This window comes from Eretmochelys imbricata, chromosome 21 (genome assembly GCF_965152235.1).
Source record: "Eretmochelys imbricata isolate rEreImb1 chromosome 21, rEreImb1.hap1, whole genome shotgun sequence".
NCBI lineage: Eukaryota > Metazoa > Chordata > Testudines > Cheloniidae > Eretmochelys > Eretmochelys imbricata.
In genome coordinates, this window is record NC_135592.1 from 7,738,972 (window position 1) to 7,758,579 (window position 19,608).

The 19,608-nt window shown below is 47.4% G+C and overlaps 1 protein-coding gene across 1 annotated transcript; it reads left to right on the forward strand.

The window, feature by feature from the left end:
• Positions 1 to 1,583: 1,583 nt before the first annotated feature.
• Positions 1,584 to 3,758, forward strand: LRRN2 (leucine rich repeat neuronal 2). The gene has a single exon (XM_077839398.1). It carries the CDS (start codon positions 1,584 to 1,586, stop codon positions 3,756 to 3,758), a length of 2,175 nt encoding a protein of 724 aa, XP_077695524.1.
• Positions 3,759 to 19,608: the final 15,850 nt, after the last annotated feature.

A 19,608-nucleotide genomic window follows, 5' to 3' on the forward strand; every position in this document is an offset into this window, starting at 1 on the left:
TCCTTCTTGTAGTGTGGGGCCCAAAACTGGACACAGTACTCCAGATGAGGCCTCACCAATGTTGAATAGAGGGGAATGATCACGTCCCTCGATCTGCTGGCAATACCCCTACGTATACATCCCAAAATGCCATTGGCCTTCTTCCCTGTGTGGCTCCCCAATACCTGACTCCATCTCTGTGGTCACCTATCGCTTTCATGTGACTCCCAGCTTATTCCTCAGCTGTGGTATTAGGGACTGTGCCTTTAAGGGCTGAGCTTCCCAGACAGAGTCTGGGCAGGGCGCTGGGCAGCTCTTGTTATGCACAGCCGGCTGGTACTGGGCACAGAGTAAAGCAGAGCTTTTGCAAACACCTTAAGCATGGAGTGATCACTGAATACCACCACAGACACATTGATTCTTTCAACCCCTTGTAAAAACCTGCACGAACTGTGCCACACATAGGGATTGCCAAACTGGATCAGACCCAGGGCCTATCTAGCCCAATATCTTGTCTCTGGCAGTAGCCAGTACCAGCTGCTTCAGAGAAAAATGCCAGAAATCCTTTAGGATGATGGGATAACTAGCGCGCAGGGGATGTTAATTCCTGGCCCCATTAGATGGTTTATGCCTTGAAGCTTGCGGGTTAACATCCCTTCCAAAATGCTTGGATTATTTTACTAATATAACACACTCACAATTTGCCCTAATTGGAGACACTGATTCTGAGATCCCTTGGCTTCATTTTAATCCCTTAGTTTTGCGCAGAGACGGGCCCGGGATGGGAACATTCACAGCTAGGTTTAAAGGTTCACAAAGTTAAGGAGGCATGGAGATCCAGAGGCTTGGTTCATTCTGGGGGTCAGGCACCAAGTCTGGAACAGGATCTGGAAGACCAGAGGATGCTGGGTTCCGAGGTCTTGGTTTGACCTCTCTCTAGTTTTCAATTAAGCCAGATAAAGAAATGGGTTATTGTTATTTATATTACAGTAGAATCTAGAGGCCTCTGAGAGCACGGCCCCATTGTGCAAGGTGCTGTACATTCAGACAGTAAGAGACAATCCCTGCCCCAGGGAGTTCACAACCTAAATAGACAGACAAAGGATGGGAGAAAGGAAATATCATCAGCCTCATTTTATAGCTGGTAAGGCACAGAGCGATTAAATAACTTGTCACAAAAGGAGTCTGTAGCTGAAGCCAGAGCTCCTGACCACAAGACCAACACTCCTCTCATTACTGCTGGTGCTGGATTAATCTATATTGCTCTGTCTTGCTTTGTTTGCCACTTGTGCAGTTCTCCTCTAATGTGACCTGTTCCTTGGGCTCTTTCAGGAACGACTTTGAGAGGAAACCTCAAAAATGCAGCAGAGTGAAAAAATAAATCACCTTGGGAGGAAGAAAAGGAGAAATTCCGATTAAAGGAGCAAGCTCCACCCAGCACATTATGACCTCTTCTACGGGGAAGGCCGAGCTGTACAGCCTTCAACAGGAACAATAACGCTGCTGTGAACACCCGTGAATGGTGGAAGAGGCTTGGGGCAGGGGTTTTCTGTGTGGGGGGCGGTCCTATTTCCACCTCTATCTCTCCCCGTGCCAAGTTCTGGATGTGCCCTGTGAAAGTTTTTGCCCTGGAAGGAAGTTGGTCTTGCCAGTTGAAAATGAGACACTTTCAAATGAACTTGCTTCTCATCTGTGTGGCAACTGCCACAGCCGTCCCCATAGTGCCCTGGAAGGTGAAATGCCCACTGCAGTGTGTGTGTCAGATCAGACCCTGGTACACACCCAGGTCTGTGTACAGGGAGGCCGCTACCGTGGACTGCAATGACTTGCTCATCTCCACAGTGCCCGAGCGCTTGCCAGAGGGGACACAGACCCTGCTTTTGCAAAGCAACCGCATCGCCAGGGTGGACCAGAGTGAGCTGGACTATCTGAAAAACTTGACAGAGCTCGACCTGTCGCAGAACAGCTTCTCCGACATCTGGGACTTCAGTCTGAAGAACATGCCCCAGATGCTGAGCCTCCACCTTGAAGAGAACCAGCTGGCCGAGTTGTCCGATAACAGCTTCTCTGGCCTGGCCAACCTCCAGGAGCTGTATCTGAACCACAACCAGCTGCGTAGGATTTCCCCACGGGCCTTTTCAGGCCTCAGTAACCTCCTTCGACTCCACCTCAACTCTAATCTCTTGAGGACAGTTGACAGCCGCTGGTTCCAGGTGCTCCCCAACCTGGAGATCCTCATGATCGGAGGCAACAAGGTGGATGCTATTTTGGATATGAACTTCAGGCCTCTGTTAAACCTGAGGAGCTTGGTTCTGGCTGGGATGAACCTGAGGGAGATTTCAGATTTTGCCCTGGAAGGGCTGAGAAGCCTGGAGAGTCTGTCTTTCTACGACAACAAGCTGGTGAATGTCCCCAAGCGGGCACTGCAGCAAGTCCCTGGCCTTAAGTTCCTGGATCTGAACAAAAACCCTTTGCAGAGGATCAGGCAAAGTGACTTCACAAATATGCTACACCTCAAGGAGCTGGGACTTAACAACATGGAGGAGCTGGTTTCCATAGACAAGTTTGCCTTGATCAACCTCCCCGAGCTGACCAAACTGGACGTGACCAACAATCCCAAGCTGTCTTTCATCCACCCCAGAGCTTTCCATCACCTGCCCCAAATGGAGACCCTGATGCTCAACAACAACGCCCTAAGTGCCTTGCATAAGCAGACGGTAGAGTCCCTGCCCAACCTACAGGAGATCAGCATCCACAGCAACCCTATCCGCTGTGACTGCGTCATCCGCTGGGTCAACAGCACTGAGAACCATATCCGCTTCATTGAGCCCCAGTCCACGCTGTGTGCTGATCCCCCAGACCTGAAGAGGAGGCACATCCGGGATGTCCCCTTCCGGGAAATGACTGACCGGTGCCTGCCTCTCATCTCCACCAAGAGTTTCCCCTCCCACTTGGAGGTGGCAGACAGTGAGAACATCTCACTACATTGTAGGGCCCTGGCAGAACCAGAACCAGAGATCTACTGGGTCACACCGTCTGGGGTCAAGCTGATCCCTTACTTGGAGGACAGCAGGTACAAGGTGCACCCTGAAGGGACACTGGAAATTCACAAGATAACTGCACAGGAGGCCGGGCTCTATACCTGCGTGGCCCATAACCTCATCGGTGCCGACACCAAGAGTGTCAGCCTGATGGTCAACAGCTCCTTCCCTCTCAGCGTGGACAACCTGGAGCTCCTGGTGAAGGAAGTCCAGGCTTACCATATCCTTGTCACCTGGAAGCCCCACCTCAACACGGTCTCCTCCAATCTCACCTGGTCCAGCTTCTCCTTCAGCTCCAGTTTGGATGTGACCAACGTGGCCAGGATCCCTGCGGGCACCCACCTGTATAACATCACCAGGCTCCACCAGGGCACAGAGTACTGGGCCTGCCTTCATGTGGCCTTCCTAAACTTGCAGTCCAAGGTGGCCTGTGTGAATGCCAGGACTAAAGAGGCTGGCTATGGCTACCAGTACCTGGAGAGCAGGCAGAGTGTCTTGACAGTGCTGGCCCTCTGCATCTTACTGCTCTCAGCCATCCTGGTTGGCCACTATGGCTTTGGTTCTTACAGGCCGCAGCCTGGGAGCCCTGGGAAGCTGCTCCTGCACTGCCTGCCATGGAACCCAGGCTCCTCTTCGGTGCGCGTGGTCTACCCTCCTTTCGTCAAACACTGGGATCAAGGGAGGCCTGGGGAGAAGCTCCTAGCCGTGGAGGTGCAAGCAACGCCACTGGACTCTTGAAGGTCGACTCTTTGGAGGAGCGTGGAGTTGTGGTGGCGGTTTCGGGGGTCGGGGAGAAGGCACGTGAAACTATTTTTTGCCAAAAATAAAAAGAAGACTTGACTGACAAACAAAGCAGCGTGGCAAGTGGAGAGGGACATGACCAACATCCAGGCCTTGCGGTGCCCCTCTGCCCCCATGCCCCATCCAAATCACCGATCAACATTTGGCCAAACAGATTGTTTCTCTTACAGACAACCTGCTGTTACTGGGGGAAAGGTTCTTGAGTGAATCTTCAGCACAGACAGGGACAATGAAAGGCAATGCCCAGAGCAGAGAGCACGAGCAAGAACAGCCATACTGTAGAACCACAGATGACACCAAGCCCCCAGCAGCCCAGCTGTTAGTCTGCTGTCTGGGTGGTCCCTGTCTTAGAAATACACAAAGGCCTTTCCCTTTGGGACTTTTTTTGTGTGTACAGCCATAGGTAACCACGACTCAAACCTGCCAGCCCCCTTATTCGCTCACCCACAACCACCTCAAGGAACAGAGTGAGGAGGGGGGGAAGATGACAGTTGGGCTAAGAAAACAAGGATGCTGCTGTATCTCTTAACTGGCTAGTGACGTCTTCGTGACTCCGGCTGGATTCTGCCGTGAAAAGCCTATTGGATCCCATAACCCCAGAGCTTGATTTCAAGGCTATTTTGTAAACTTTTGTGGATAATGTTACAAAAAAAAAAAGAGGAAATTCTTGCTTTTCTGTTTTTGTAAAAAAAAAAGAAACAAAAAACCTTTGTACACTGGTCTATAGCGTGAAGGGTTCGTGCTAGAAAAACATTGTTGCAGAGACAAAGGGGGGAGCGGGGAGGTATGGAAAGGTGAAATCTTTGATGTGACAGAGGTTCCAGAAACAGAGTGTCTTACTTCCAAATAGCTGCACTTTGCTCTCTGCACATGTCCCACTGCATAACTTGAAACATCCCAGGAGATGAAAGTGAGAAGAGGCTTTATGGGTGCGAGGGGAATAAATATTCTGGTCTCCAATGCTGTCATCACCTCTCTTTCTCTGATAAGCAATTAAAATTGCAAATGAAACATACCGGTGGACAGCATGAGTCTCTCCCCCTGCCCCTTCTGTTTCTAATTATGCCAAACCAAGGGATGATGCTGTCTGTAGAATTTCAAATCAGTGAGCTTGGGAGAGTCAGCTTCCCTTCGCTAGTGGTGTATGGATGTTTTTATTTTAAAAACTCATTTGTTTACTTTTAAATTTCTAAGAAGCCTTTAATTGGGTGGGAGGGGGAACCACATGGAAAGAGAAAGGAAGGACAGGTGAGTTGGCTGAGGGAGAAAGAGATGGATAGCTAGAAAGAGAGTGATAGAAAGAAGCCACCAGAAAAGGGTCAGTGTAAATACATGACAAAACAATTTTCCCGCCAGGAAGTATAATGTTCATGGTTATGACCATTGCTTTATCTTTCAAAATCTGGGCAAAATGGTGGTTGTAAGGAGACAGAAGACAAATGAGTTGGCTATCTGAGATCTGAGACCAGCGCCGATGGTGCCCTGGTGTACTGAGAGTTCCAGGTTAAAAGGCATTGGGAGATGAGGAGCAATTTGAACAAGACACATGCATGGGCTGATCCGATGTGCCCTCATCACCATCTCCGAAATGACCTGCCATCATCCGTGCTCTGACAGCAGCAAATTCAGGTAGGACCAAAGCCTTTTGAAATCCATGGGTTGTGGAGCAGGCCCTTTGACCAGTCACTCCACATAATACTCCCTGCTCCACACAATGCTCCCCATCCACTGTGGGGCACATGGTGCCCATTGCAAACATTAAGAAAAGCTCTACCATAATCATGTACAGTTTTCTGACGTGGTACAATGGCATAGGGAGAAAAATCTCCATCTAGATCTAGCAGATGTGTATCCACATAAAAAAAATCGCTGCATAATTTGGCATGGTTGGCAACCTTTTCTTAGGAAAAGGCCAGGTCTGGAATCGCAGGGACTGCTGGAGGTCAAGAGCAGGGCGCACTGGCAGAATAGTGTGTGTGTGAGAGCCCTGCACTAATAACAGCAAGCTACAGGTCAGGACTGAAGGCATCAAAAGAGCTTTGCAGAGGAAAGTTGCCCAGCCCTTGGCGGTGCTATAGCTGTCTCTTGCTAGGATAATAATTCCCTTTCTTTCCTCCAGAACCAAATCTGTTCCCTCAATTATAAGGGACAGTGCCAGAGGGAAAATTTCAGCCAGGTTAGCTGTAATCACCTGAAACAAAACATGAGGTACCAGCAAATAAATAAGACCCAGAGACCAAAGTGTACACAGCTAAGCTTTGCTAGAGCGTCTGCAAACATAATCATGCCTTCCCCCCCTTTGGGAGGGGCTCTGAGTTGATCAGAGAGAAGAAATAAAACAAAGATGAAGAGAGATTCCCCTCCTGGTTCTTCTGAGCCCAGCCTAGGGATAATGGCAGACAGATACCTTTTGCATTGGGCGGGGAGTAGGGGGGGTGTCTGAGAGAGGCTTTCATTAAAAATTTAAATGGCCTGGGATGTGAAGTCCCAGCCTCTACAGTTTGCTAGCCCTGTTGAGGTGAACGGCAAGGAGAGCAATGAAAAGAAGCCACTATGAGTGTGTGTGTGTCTTGTTCTCTTTCACTCACACACACAGCTGACCCCTCTACTCCGCAAGCACCATCGGTGACGGTCAATTTTGGGGGATGCACAACCATTGCTGAGCGAGCCCTGGCTAATTTGCATGGACATCTTCATGAATGTTAAGATGCACAAATCAATGAGGGCACCGTGCCCTGCTTGCCTTGATAAAGGAGCAGACATTGCTTGTTCCTGCAAGTCCACCAGCAACACATGCCAGCAGCCCTTCCAGCTCTGTCCTTGCCCTGCAGTTACAGGGAGGCTGTTGGATGCCTTAAGCCACCCGTTTAAAGCCATCCCTGCTTTAGAATACCCTGATATTCTGTTCTCTCTCTCCCCCAACCCCCTCATTCACAGGAAAGAAGCCCCTCAAATGGAGCTGTCAAGACACTACCACCATCTCTTGATGAAAAACCCGTCACCCCGTAACTGGCGCTAACTGGCCACCTTAGCAGAGACACCAAGGATTGACTGGGCCATAGAGCCTGAACTTTCCTCTCAAGTCCAGAGGAGGTTGCTCCAGGCTGGAGATAAGGTGTGTTGGTGAAGTTGCACTCTTCATAGTGGCTGAACTATTCCTTGGATAAACAGCAGCTGGAAAATGACTCCCCTTTAAAAAATGGACATGCCGCTCTCCCAGTCAGAACTTGGGAGAAACGCACAAGAAAATGGCACATCCTCCCCAAAGCAAGACAGCCCACCTACAGACCTGTCTGATGTTGTGCTGCAATGCAATGTCCTTAACACTTAAAGCTAGAAGGACTATTTGACATGGTGGAAGAACACTGAAGAAATTATGCGATTGATGCAGCCTGTGTAGACAACTTCAAGTGTGGGATTCCATGGCCCAGTCCTCTGTGACCTGCCTAACCTCAGACCTCTACTCTTCCGTGCAGAGTTGTGCTCCAACCCCACATCCCAGTACCTCTCCCCTGCCCTGAACTCTGGAGGGTTTCAAATCCAGATGGGAGGTTTACAGCTTGACTCTGTCTCTGCTTTAAAGTTAGGAGTTTTGTTTCCTGGATCCTCATTCCCAGCTGGGACTGGCAATGTTGTTCTGCTTCAAACATCAGAATAAAAGATTGTCCCCACCAGGCGTACAAACATAACAATTACTGAGTCCCTGTCCCAGCTGGGAGCAGTGAGCAGGTGCCTTCAGTGCGATGCCAGAATAACTCATCCCAGGCAAAGCACGCCCCTGCTCCCTGGGCTGACACCACTGCATGGGGGTTGCCTCTTGCTGGCTGAAATAAAAATGCTGAAAAAGTAGAGAACAGTTTAATTCCCAAAACCAGGGAAAGAGCCTGCAAGCTTGTCCGAACTGGATGAAACTGGAGCTCGCACATCTCACGTGGGAATTGCAAGGCCTGATTAACATTGGAATGTTAGCCACCAGGGCAAAGGGCAACCCCGGCAAGATTGACACCAGGGCAAATCACACTGGAACACTTCCGTGCTCTAGGGCCAGGTCAGCACTTAAAACTTTTGCTAGTATAGCAATGTCAGCTAGGGGTGTGGTTATTTTTATGACATTTCTATGCTGGCAAAAGCCCTAGTGTAGACACGGTTATACTGGGGACAAAAAATGGTTTTGCCTGCATAGCTAATTTTGTTTGGGAACTGGGTGCATTATAGTGGCAAAAGCACTCTTTGGCTGGTATAAACTTGGTCTACACTAGGAGGGATTTTCTGGTCTAGTGGTACTGGTATAACTATACCAGCAAACATTTCCTAGTGTAGACTAGGCCTAGGGCTTTGACAAGGTTATTAAATCTAAAGACGAATGCATGATAATTCCCTATGGAGCAGAAGCTTTTGCTGCAGCCTTCTCTGATCCATTATTCCATAAGATAGTTCTTACCAGCCACAATTCAGCCAACCAGCACTAATCAGCAAAGTACTTAATCACTGTGCTTGGGACCCATTGAAGATTTGCCATTATCTTCAATGGGACAGGCTGAAAGCTAAGTATGTGCTTAAGTACTTCGCTGAATGGAAGCCACTCTGGAGATTCTATAGGATCCCAAGTGCCTTGGATGGAACTACTCACGTATGTAAAGTCAAGTATTTGGAGGGTCGGGGCCTAACTATCCTTTCTCTTCTGCCGTTCTTTACACTGGGGAAATTTACAAAAAAATCCCCACTGGTTTAGCTGGATCAGTGTGAGATCAGTTGGGAATATTAGCCTGTAAATTTCCCAGGAGAAGGCGTGTCTTTGATTTAATTCCATTCCTCCCAGTTATATAAAAAGCTCCCTTATTAATCAGTCACGGGGCCATATTTTCATCTCTCTCCATTTGAGATGATCTTGTTCCTACGCGTGGCAGAAACGAAGCTAACCCTCAAGCAAAACAAACACACAGCCCTTTTAAAGGCTGTAATTTTGTAGGTGTAGGGAAAGGACATCTGTGATCATTACTATCATTACTGCTAATGTTACACTGAGACCGGAGGTGAGGTTTCAACAGCTGCTTGGTTTGTTTATTTTAACCTACAACTAATTCCTGCAGGCAGAAGATTCTACTTGTTTATTTCTTCTTCTATTTTCTCAGTTGCCTTCAGCTGACTTTGGGAATCACAGTGATACTTACAGAGCTTCAGAATATAATTAATACAAAAATACACCACTCTGATTGCCAGCACTGACACATTGAATTGTTCTCTCCTTTATGGATGCTTCCTTTTCCCCACTCCTGTCTGCTCTGGTATCGCAACTGTACTAGCTAAAACCCAGCTGTGCTGGCTACAGCTGCATTTAAACAGTAGTTAGAGCAGGGCACTGGGAGTTGGGAAGCCTGAGTTCTGTTCTTGTCTACCACTGACTCACTTCCTGACCTTGGGCAAGTCACTTAGCCCCACATTTTCAAAAGTGGCTGCTGATTTGGTGGGCCTCGGTCATTTGGCAGCCCAAACTGAAAGTATTTGGGGTTGATTTGCAGAAATGCTGACCTGCCATGGCTCGGTGCCTATGAAAATCACATCCTAGGGTCAAAATTTTCAAAAGAGCTCAGCAGCCATCAAGCCCTGAGCTCTTACGAAAAGCTGGCCCCTTACAGAATTTTGGTGCCTGAGCTCTTTGGATAATCTGGTCCCAGGGGTTTCCAGGTGGGCCTCCAAAATGAATGGGCACTTCAGAAAACGTTGACCTCTGCTTCTCTGTGCCTCAATTCCAGCCTCTCTGAAGTGGGGACAATGATACTAACCCCTCCCTTCTAAAATGCTTTGAGATCCTCATCTGAAGAGCACTGTGTGGAATACACTATTTATTATTGTGATGATGGTCTGATTCTCATAGTTTCCATAACCAGTGATTGTTTTCCCTGACCATCATGCTAGCTAAATAGTACCATGGACCCTGTCTATCCTGGCTGTACAACCAAATTCAGCAACCGTGCTTAAATATAGGGTTTCTTTCTTATACGGTTTGACCAGCCAATGCGGAGAGAGCCAAACTATATTAGTATAGAATGGTTCAGCTAGTCACATAGACTGGAACAAATTGATAACAGCTGACCTAGTCCTGTATCCTGCCTCCTATGGAACTTTAAGGGGCCAATTCTTCATCTGCTCTGGGATCTTTACTCTGACAAAGGCCACGGCTAAATGCTAAAGAGGAAACTATTAAACCCCACAACATTCATTTCATGGTGAAGAATGGTATGATTGGGAAGGAGATGGGATTACTTCCTGACCTCTAGTTGGTAATGTGTTCTCTGCAGCCATACCCCTGCCTAATTTTTACCCTAGCTAATGTAACTGTAGAAGATATTCACCCGCAGTGAAATTCACTCCTGTGCAGAGGGCCAGCTTGAAACCTTTGCACCACTTAAGCCCTCTTTTGAAGGGCTTACGTGCCTTGTACTAATTTCTGTGCACAAAGGTAAATGTCACCTTAAATGTCCAGTCTCTTTTTTGCAACTTAAGTTGTTTGCTTCAGTAACATCACACACAGATACACACATGGCTGCTATTTCCACTGTCTGTTTTTACCTTGCTTCCAAATGCATTTTCCTTTTGCTGCTTGTAATGTGTTCCTTTCTGAAATGACAGAGTGGCTTATTGTTCTTGTATACGCTGATGGCATAAACAAGGGCACCAGCCTGCCTTGCTCTCCCCTGTTCATTTTGCATAGCTCTCTGCCATTCTCTCTCCTCCCTTCCAAAGCAAACAGTCCCGGTCTTTCTGACTGATGCAAGAGGCGACAGCCTGATTACAAGGGAGGAGCATCTATTTAAATACAGAGCTCTCTCTGATTGGAATGGGAAAACGTACAAATGCAACGGGGTTTGGGTAAAGCACTATTATCTCTGCAGCAATTCCGGAGCGTGGCACGAGCGCCACCATTCCAAATGTTTTTCAGAGGAGCAGCATTTTAGCCCCCTACGTAACGTAATCGCTTATCACGTGAGCAGGCTGTGCATGCTCTGTGGACGCCCTTTCGCCTTCCTGCTCTATCAGTTCTGCCCCCCTTTCCTTGCTCTGCTAATGCACCTCAGTTCCCACCTGCAGCCCCCTCTTCTATTCTAGTCCTCATTCCCCCACACTGTCTGCTGATGCTCCTCATTCCTGACCTGCAACACATACTAGTTCCAGCCCTGGGCTTCCATCCTGGAAACCCACTGAGCTCATCCCAGTAAACCCACTCCAGGGTCTGATGGAGTCAAAGCTCACACACGCTGAGCTTGGCAGGGGAGCCTGAGAAAATTCTTTCCAACTAGTCTATGCACGAGAGAAAACTGAATAAGCCGAACTCTCTGAACTGGCCATAAAAACGACCCAGCTCTGCCTACACAAATCATTGCCTGGAAGGTGCCACAGTGATAATATTACTAATCAGGAAGGACTAGTCCAAGAATGAACCTTGCTCTGTGAATTACAACAGATGCAAAGTTTTATAGGGCCTCGTGATTGGGACTTATGGGTTCCCATCCCATCGGAGGCTGGATCGTGCGAATGAAACAGTTGTGCAGATGTATGAGGGGTAATTTTTTGACTGCCAGGAATAAGTCACCTCAGGATGTCCTCTCATGGAGAGAAAGAAAAATGGCTTTTCATTGATAGGTTCCCCTGGTATTCCTCACCTTCCTTTGAAAAGCCCATTGGCTTCTGAGCTAACACAGCAGGATTGCCCGGATAGGAATGCCAGATCAAAACCCCTTGGATCTTGGGGGTAGTTAGGGTGACCAGCTGTCCCGATTTTATAGGGACAGTCCTGATATTTGGGGCTTTGTCTTATATAGGTGCCTATCACCCCCCAACCTTTGTCCTGATTTTTCACACTTGCCGTCTGGTCACCCTAGGGGTAGTTCAGACCTCAGCTTTGTGGCTTGGTCCCAGTCCCTATAACATGATCCAAACTGGAACATTAGCTCTTCTACCTCCTTCCCGCCTCCGCCTCTTGCAAACTTCAGATCTGGATTTGGAGCCAAGCTCTGCGGTGAGGGCATTCAAACACCGAAAGGAATGTTGGCAACTTTCCAAAGTGCCCCAAACACACATAAAAATGCACTGGAAAGAAATGCAATTGAAAAGAAATGCACACAGCCCTAATAGTTGCTTGTACTTGTCTCTTGCCTCTGACTCAGTGAATATAAATAGCGTGGATTTACCAGCAGTATAATCCTGCCCTTGATCAGCTTTGTCCTTGTCACCCTGAGGTTACTGGGAGACTATTTTAGGACTTTATTGGCCACACTTTGGGCATATATGCCCCTCTGCCTCAAATCAGCTTTTTATCCCCAGCTACAGCTTAAAATCAACACTATTCCAGGCCATTCATAGAGGTAACACACTGCAGATTTGAGTTCCAACTCCGCAAACTACATATTCCAGCAAAATGATGCGAGAGTGTGATGCAGTTGCTAGAAAGGGCTAATATCATTCTTGGCTGTATTAACAGGAGTGTCATATGTGAGATATGGGTTGTTCTGCTGTACTCAGCCCTAGCGAGGCCTCAGCTGGAGTACTGTGTCAAGTTTTGGGGCCACGCTTTAAGAACAATGTGGACAAATTGGGGAGAGTCCAGAGGCGAGCAACAAAAATGATCAAAGGTTTAGAAACCCTGACCTGTGAGGAAAGATTAAAAAACTGAGCATGTTTAGTCTTGAGAAAAGAAACTGAGCAGAGACCTAATGAGAGTTTTCAAGTATGTTAAGGGCTGTTATAAAGAGGACAATAATCAACTGTTCTCATGTCCACCAAAGGTAGGACAAGAAGTAACTGGCTTAATCTGCAGCACTGGAGATTTATGTTAGATATTAGGAAAAGCTTTCTAACTCTAAGGATAGTTAAGCACTGGAACAGGTTACCAAGGGAGGTTGTAGAATCCCTGTTCTTGGAGGTTTTAAAGACCAGATTGGACAAGCATCTGTCAGGGATGGTCTAGGTTTACTTGGTCCTGGACTAGATAACCTCTCGTGGTCCCTTCCAACCCTCCATCTCTATGATTCCATGAAATCATCCCTCTCCATCAAAAAATTCACCAACACTGACTTAATGAAACTTAAACATAGGCTTAAAATTAAACCTGTGCTGAAACACTTTGCTGAATCAGGGCCTTTATGGCCACTAAATGGAGAGGTATAGCCCTCAGCACACCGGGACCTTTAAGGCGGGACACAATGTGTGATGAGGATCCGAAATTAGGGAGACACATACTATGATTCCTGCAGGGAACTCAGAATGCAGTGGGATACAGTCATCTAGTGCAAATGACTCAGCGACCTCATTTCATGATCCTTTATTTCTGATGTGTGAGGAGACCCCCAAATATGTGTGGAATGGAATGTACCTTTGGGTCTAAAATGAATGGCATTTGAGCAGCGTGCAGAAAGGCTGTCTTCTATGGTAAAGAATTAGTCTTGGTCAATTTAATAGATTATATATTTGCTAAGGATCCTTTCATGATTACATTCAAGCTGCATTTCCTGCAATAGGAAACTTGGGCCAGATTTTCAAAGAGCTCAGTATTCATTTAGGCACCTAGCTAAGTGGCTGGATTTGCTGGAGACCCCAGCATATTGGATGCTGAGCTAATCTGAAAACATTTTCAAAAGTGTCTCTGACCTAGGCACTTCAGAGCCAAAGTCCCACTGACTTTCAATGAGATTTAGGCTCTTTGAGTGGCTATCGCTTTTGAAAATGGGATTTAGGCACTTTTGAAAATGTTACCTCTCTATTTAAATGGGAAATGAGCTATTTTGAAAAACTGTCTATATTCAAAGTCACCCTGGTTTAACTAAAGGTGTAATTTAAAATCGTTTTAGTTAAACCAGTGAAAAGGGCTGGGTGGACACCCTTAAGCTGATCTAAACCTGGCTCATATTGATTTAGCTTAAATCAGTTAGGAACAGGTTTCAATAAAACTGACATAAACCACTTTTGAACCAAAATTAGAGTGTCTATACAGGGTTTTGAACTAAACTGGTTTAGAAACCAATTTAAATTAAACCTTTTCAGTACACCTTCTGAGTCTAGACACTCCGAGGGAATACATAGCATGCGACAGGCTGTGTGACATATTCTGCCACCTTTACACTGAGTATGAGAATAGTCCCACTGGTTTCATTAGGGCTAGTCATGGAATAAGTTATTATTTAACAGATGAAATTCCCCCTGTGCAACAGGCCACCAGTTAATTCCAACCTACGTCCTATGTTACACACAAGTCATCAGTAGAGATAGGCCCAAGCTGCCAAGTTCCCAGCTGCAGCGGGACCTACATGCCCCAAGTTCATGCATGCTGGTATTTGGGGTTCCATGCTGAATGCCCAGAGTTCCCCAGAGCCAGGATCTGAGCTTGCCCACATTTTGGGAAACAAGTGAAGGTTTGATATCTGGGGTTCATTGTCACAGAAATATCCAACTGCTCTGGAGTGGTGGTCAACTCTCGGATGTGGTGCAGGAGGCAGACCCAGCTGCGGAGCTGAGATTGGAACCCTGTCTGACATCCCAGCTCTCAAATCCGGGCCTGGGAGTTCTCAGACAGCTGTTGCATCCTGGCCTCCACCCAATGACTGCTGAAACTTGGTGAGCGTCAGCCAAGACACCACCCATGGGAGTGCTGATTGGAAGATTGCCCAGCTTCACCAACTAGTCCACCCATGCTATTTAAGCCAGAAGGAGGCACAGGAATTCATCTGAGCAACTAAATGATTCCCCGTTGCTGCTGCTGCATTGGACCCTGATTGTGCCTTCACCCAACTCTCTTCCTGATTCCTAATCCTCTCCTGCCTCACCAGGGCCTTTGCTCCTGGTTCCCACCATGCTCCTGCTCCATGCCTGATCCTTGTCTCTCTTCCAGTTCCTGCCCTTACACCTCGCTTCCAGCCATATCAGTCCTGGCTTTGGCATTTGGTATGCAACCCTCAGCTTCAATTCCTGGCTCTGACTCTGGTAATCAGCAGTTGGCTCTGGTGCTGACCCTCGATTCCATTCCCCAGCTGGACACCCGCTCTGCCCACTAGACTTGACTCCTGCTCTGGCCACTAGGCCAGACCACCTATGCCCCACTCCTTAACATCCTGGTCCCGAAACAATAGCCTCTACCCACTTAAACTGGAAGAGCTCCCCAAGTGGAAAGTAGTAGTAGGTCCTTTATCTTCCCTGTGGGCTGTCCAGTAGAGGCTGATATCATTCACATAACCAAAGCTAGTATATTACCAATTACCCCTGCTCTCCCCAGTGTACCGCTAGTCAGAAGCATCTGAAGTTGAGAGTGGAACTGGTTGAACTATATTCCCCATGAAGATAAAGCTACACCCGTTTCCTGAAGGCATTTCCCATTCTGACATGACATTAGCCAGGGGCTATACTTAATGCAGAGAAAAGTTTAGGCACAGCAAACTCTTAAGAGCATCTTAAATTCATTTCAAGGTCAGTCCCTCATGGAGGGAAAGCATCCACCCATTGAAACACTGAATGAACAGAAAATTGCTCAATCAAGTTTTACCTTTGCAGTCTGCTGCTCATTTATTTGGGAGAATGAGGCTTGCAGCACAGAATAATGGTTGAAGATGCTTCAAAAAGGGGGAGATTTTTAGGTGAGTGTCTGACCTAGGATGACTCTATATGTGAGGGCCCTTTCATCCGGAGGACAAAGGCAAAACAAGAGCCAGTGGCTGGAAGATGAAGCTAGAGAAATTCAAACTGGAAACAAAGAGCAACTTTTTAACAGGCAGGATAATTAACTATTGCAATGGCTTCCCCAAAGGTGTGGGGGATTCTCCATCACTTGCAATTCTACATCTGCTTTTCTAGAGGCTAGTTCAACCACAAGTTATTGGGCTTGATGCAGGAATTTTACTGGATGAGGTTCTCTGGCCTGTGCTATGCAGGAGGTTAGACTAGATAACAGAATGGTCCCTTTTGGCCTTGAAATCTACAAATCTATGAACATAAGGAGGGATAGTCTTTGGGTTCCATTGAGTCTCACTTAAGGGAATACTAATGGGAGTAAGGGCGAAAGATCTATTTGAAGGTGACTATCAAAGGGCAAAGAATGAGTATGTACTATTACACCGGTTTCAGAGTAACAGCCGTGTTAGTCTGTATTCGCAAAAAGAAAAGGAGTACTGGTGGCACCTTAGAGACTAACCAATTTATTTGAGCATAAGCTTTCGTGAGCTACAGCTCACTTGCTGTAGCTCACGAAAGCTTATACTCAAATAAATTGGTTAGTCTCTAAGGTACCACAAGTCCTCCTTTTCTTTTTACTATTACACCCTGAGTTTTCATTTGCAATGAAAAGGCTTGTTTAAAATACTTCTCCCCTCATCCTGCCCCAATCAGGTTTAACACCTGTGTTGTGGTTTCTTTCCCATAAACCACAGTCCTTCCTGGCTTTTTGTCCACCTCCCACCCTGCCCCTCATTCCTGTTTTACTTCTATTTGCTTTAGGAATAACAGTGAAGCAATTGCTACCGCTCCTTCTGCTCTTTCTTCCCCTCTTTCTCGGTGTAAACAGCATTGTGGATTTCATATGCAACTTAGCTTCTTGACAAATCCAGTTGAGAACATTGTGTGCCAGATTCTATTTTAAGCACCTAATAAAAATGTTTTTGGAATGAACCCAGGGCTGTGTTCTTCTTTTGCAAGAATCTTATTACTGGCATTATAGAAGCATCCAAAAGCCCCAATCAAGATTGGTGCCCCATTGCACTGGGCACTGTACGGACACATAATAAGAGGAGACAAAGGGCAAAGAGGGGGGGAAAGAGATTTGCCCAAGGTCAGTGGTAGAGCTAAGGATAGCACCCAAGTCTCTGGACTGCCAGTCCAGTGCCCTACCCACTGGGTTATACTGCCTCTCCTGAGAGTAGTGTGTTTCTACCATTCTGCCTTCAAAGAAGGATATACACTTTACCCAAAAGAAGTGCTTTGCTGAACAGGGATGGGATTACTCACGTCCTTAGAGTTAAACCTATGCTTAAGTGCTTTGCTCAGTCAGGGCCTTTAATCTCTTTAGATCTCAGTTCTCCATCTATAAAATGAGGCTAAGACTCTGTCCTTTCCATCCACCCTTGGTCTGTCTGGTCTGTTTAGATCGCAAGCTCTTCAGGGCAGGGACTGTGTCTCACTAAGCATACGCACAGCACCTAGCACCATGAGGCCTGGATCTCAGCTGGGGGGATTTTTGTGCTACCAAAACACAACTAATACATCATGAGAGGTTTCAGAGTAGCAGCCGTGTTAGTCTGTATCCGTAAAAAGAAAAGGAGGACTTGTGGCACCTTAGAGACTCTAATAAATTTGTTAGTCTCTAAGGTGCCACAAGTCCTCCTTTTCTTCATACATCATGGTAACAAATGAAGTGGGGAGAGGTCTGGCATAGCGGGACATGCTGCCGTCTGGAATGAGGCATGCGGCTAGAACACTTGCTGTGACTGTAGCCGTGACTAAGGTACATCAGTGTGTTCAACTTTGCAGTTCAGGCTTAAGGGGTTGGAGGATTCAAAAAAATCCCCAGTGATCTAAGAACATCCGAGTGCAATGTAACAGAATTCATTAGAGACGTGTTTCCTAGGCACGTTAGATCAGATGGGGAGCTGTCTGCCTGATGAGCTCCAAGACCTGCTGGCGCCCTGGGGTTTAACTAGAGTAGGCTGCAGGCAGATGCTCCACTCTGCAGGTGGATTGCTTTGGGTTTCATAGGCTGAAAGAGCTGCGAGCACTGGAGGCAGGTTGCCACTCACTGATGCATCCGGAAGTGCCTGCAGGCAGCAGCCCGGTGTCACTGTAAGGGGGCTGAAAGTCTGGGCTCTTACATTTATCTCTTTGCAGAGGAGTAGCTCCTTTGCAAAGAAGCCCTTTTGGGTGAAAGATCCAGCACTTCATCCCATGGGAGCCTAATGGTGGCCAGGTCATAGGGAGGCCCTGTGTAAGGACACTAAAGGGCCAGAGAGAACCACAGGGGCTGTCTTGTGTCCAGCAGCCTCGCTAAAGAATCCCCTTCTCATTCACAGCTGAGTCCTGTCTTCTCTATACTGCAAGGGAATCTCTTTATCTCAGTGCCAGCTAAAGAGCACCTCATCTGCTGGCTTGTGAGTCCATGGGGCAGAGGAAGGGGTGTCAGAGGAGAAGGTGGCCTGTGAGATGAACCATCAGGGTGCAGCATGACAAAGCGTGGCCAAGGAAGTGACTTACCCACCCGAACTTTCTGCCGTCCTTTTTCCAAAATGGTGTGACCTGGATCCCCCAATGGCACTGGCTGGGGTTTTAGGTAATTGGACTGAGCGCTGCTGAAATGTTGGGGGGTCCTGCATGCTAAGGCTACCTCTACACTGCGAGCGCGGGGGTGGAATTCCCCAGCTCGCGTACACAAGCTGGGTGAGATATAGTGAGAAACAGTCGTGCAGCCACGGGCAGTGGCGTGGCTAATGCAAACACTCCTGGAAACAGTGGGTGCAGACTCTGCCCGGCGAAGCCACACCTGTGCTGCCCCTGCTATAGCTATCACCATGGCAAATCCCAGGGGAGACAAGCGGCCCAAGCCCTTTGTACTTCAGTGTGGCTAGTCAAGGTCAACTCTACACCCCCTGCCTGGGGCTGACTTCAATGAGATGTACAGTGTGTCTGTGTGGCCCAGAGCTCAGTTGGGGCATCAAGGCTCAGCTATCACACAAACAACACGAATAGCTTCAGGGATGGAGACCTTGCTGACAATGACACTCTTTAGAAGCCAGGACCTTTTCTCTGCTCTTGTCCCCACCGCTCTGGGTGGGGGAAAATGGGGCACCGATGGGCAGGTCACATTCTTTGATACCATTAGCTGGCATTCATTCCATTGATTTAATGCACTCTGTGTCTGTCACATGGATTCATTCATTATTACAACCCTTTATCTGGCTTATCACCATGGTATCTGGGCTCCATTCAAGCCTTACAGGGAGACTTTCCAGATCTCAGAACAACTCATTGCAGGTACATATTTATTAATCACAATTAGTCTGATTAAATTAGAACTAAAGCAGGCACCCCTTTGTCTCTAAAGTACACATTCAAACTGCAGACGTATTTGTGAAACATTGGCAGTGTTTTCCGTGTGCGTGACGATGTTATTATGAAGTGGGTACATTACAAAATCCTAGACAGCTTTATAGAATCATAGAAGATTAGGGTTGGAAGAGACCTCAGGAGGTCAACTAGTCCAATCTCCTGATCAAAGCAGGACCAACCCCAAATAAATCATCCCAGCCAGGGCTTTGTCAAGCTGGGCCTTAAAAACCAATAAGGATGGAGATTCCACCACCTCCCTAGGTAACCCAGTCCAGTGCTTCACCACCCTCCTAGTGAAATAGTTTTTCTTAATATACAACCTAGACCCACTGCAACTTGACACCAGGGCTCCTTGTTCTGTGATGTGCCACCACTGAGAACAGCCGAGCTCCATCCTCTTTGGAACCCCCCTTCAGGTAGTTGAAGGCGACTATCAAATCCCCCCTCACTTTTTTCTTCTGCAGACTAAATAAGCCCAGTTCCCTCAGCCTCTCCTCATAAGCCATGTGCTCCAGTCCCCTAATAATTTTTGTTGTCCTCCGTGGACTCTCTCCAATTTGTCCACATCCGTCCTGTAGTGGGGGGCCCAAAACTGGACGCAGTACTCCAGATGGGGCCTCGCCAGTGCTGAATAGAGGGGAATAATCACTTCCCTTGATCTGCCGGCAATGCTCCTACTAATGCAGCCCAATGTGCCATTAGCCTTCTTGGC